Source organism: Belonocnema kinseyi, chromosome 7 (genome assembly GCF_010883055.1).
Source record: "Belonocnema kinseyi isolate 2016_QV_RU_SX_M_011 chromosome 7, B_treatae_v1, whole genome shotgun sequence".
NCBI lineage: Eukaryota > Metazoa > Arthropoda > Insecta > Hymenoptera > Cynipidae > Belonocnema > Belonocnema kinseyi.
Window position 1 is genome coordinate 85783137 of NC_046663.1, and position 1895 is coordinate 85785031.

Consider the following 1895-nt stretch of genomic DNA (forward strand, 5'->3'; position numbering starts at 1 on the left):
TTATTATATTAACCATTGTATTTTAATTTTTAATATTAACTATTACATTTTAGGTTGCAATATTAATTATAACATTTAGTCCGAAAATTCAACTAGTTTGTTGCATATTAATTTTTTTAAACAACTGAAAATTTAACAAGTTGGTTGAAAATGCAACTGTTTAATTGAAATTTAACTTTTTGTTAAAAAGTCATATTTTCGGGTTGAAAATTGAATTTTTTAGAGATAATTCTTTTTTTGTTGTGAAAATATTAAACAATTTAGTAGACGATTCAACTATTTGGTAGAAAACTCAACTTTTTTGTAGGAAATTCATTTTTTTTAACTTAAAAATTATTTTTCAGTTAAATTCAACCATTTAATTTTTGGTTAAAAGTTTATCTTTTTAGTTTTAAAAATTCAATTTTTTGGTTAAAAATCGTATTTTTTGTAAAATATTCAACTATTTGCTTAAAAGTTGACGTATTTTGTTAAAAATTCATCTTTCATTGTTTTTTGGTAAAAAAACTAATCTTCTTGTATGAAAATCCATCTTCTTCGTTGAAAAATCAACTGTTCTGTTTTTGTCAACTGTTTTTAATCTTTTCTTTTATTATTATCATCTATTACATTGTTTCCTAAAATCATATTTTTTGTAGAAAAATCATCTACTTGATTGTAAATTCAACTGCTTTCTTAATTCATAAGATACAGTAAGATTTTAACAAAAAGTCCTTCGCCCTTCAAATAATCTTACGTAATTTTTGGATAATTCCTAAATAAATTGATGAAAAAAATTTGGCTAGCAAAAATTACGTACGTTTTTTAAAATTTCAGAAAAGATCTTTATGTAATTTATGCATGGTCTCTATTCAGCTTTTAAATTTGTTGAAATTTGATAAGGTAAGTGCACCAAGTATTGACCCCCCCCCCCCCCCTAATTGTTGGCACCCTTTTCTGATTTCATAGATAAAACGTTTTTCAGGATGTTTTTCCTGAATTAATTTCATTCTACTATCATTTTTACATATAATGCGTATGTTAATTATTCAGTGCAATGAAGTTTGTATTTAAAATAAAATAAATTCACTTGTGGTTTTCGCATGACAATAATAGGGTTAAGTGAGCCAGGAATTGGTGTTTTTACCTTAATAAAGTCGCAGGGTATCTCTCCATCCATGATTAATTTAATTTGCATTTTTTTTAAATTTTAATTAAAGGTGATACAATAAAAAGTTGGAGTCAAAAATAAATATAAACAATTTTGGCGTTTTTTTCATTTTTTGAAATGAAAAAGAAGCTTTACTCAGTTACATTTTTTTTAATTTCCGTAACTTTACTTGTTTTAAATTAATGGACTTCGTTGATAAGATTTCCGTAAATTGTCCTTAAAAGTATTTCAAGGTATTGGTGTAAAGAAAAGTTAAACAATAAAATTTATAATAAAAAAGATGCAGAATATCTAAGTATCAAATCTCCGTTTGAATGATATGTTCTTTTTAATTTTGGGAAAAAATCGACCACAACATGAACTCAGCAGAAAAATGAAAAATTGGACCAATTTAATAGTAGCAGCTCTCACCTCATTTTTCGGAATAATCCTAACAAACGAAGGATTAAATTATTTGCAAAAATAAACTATGCACAATTTAATATTTGGTAAAACTTTGTTAAAAAATACCACTGGCAGTGGTACCAATTATAATGCGTTCACGTCTGTGATTCAAGTACCACTGAACCTCGGGTTGATCGAATTTTCAAAGGCAACTTCGAATACCTGGAGATAGTAACAGGGGACTTCCATACTCCACATACAATCCATACTTAGATTATTGTGAAACTGTATTACATATAAGCGAATTATTCCAACCCATTAGCGTGGTTATACACGCATGCATACATACATACATACATAC

At 26.5% G+C, this 1895-nt stretch overlaps 1 protein-coding gene across 1 annotated transcript in view; it reads right to left on the reverse strand.

The window, feature by feature from the left end:
* LOC117176539 overlaps positions 1-1696 on the reverse strand; it is a 62966-nt gene extending 61270 nt beyond the window's left edge. The window contains exon 1 of the mRNA XM_033366795.1: positions 1562-1696. Coding sequence (XP_033222686.1) covers positions 1562-1566 — 5 coding nt within the window. The 5' untranslated portion in view covers positions 1567-1696. The remainder of the gene's footprint in view (positions 1-1561) is intronic.
* Positions 1697-1895: the final 199 nt, after the last annotated feature.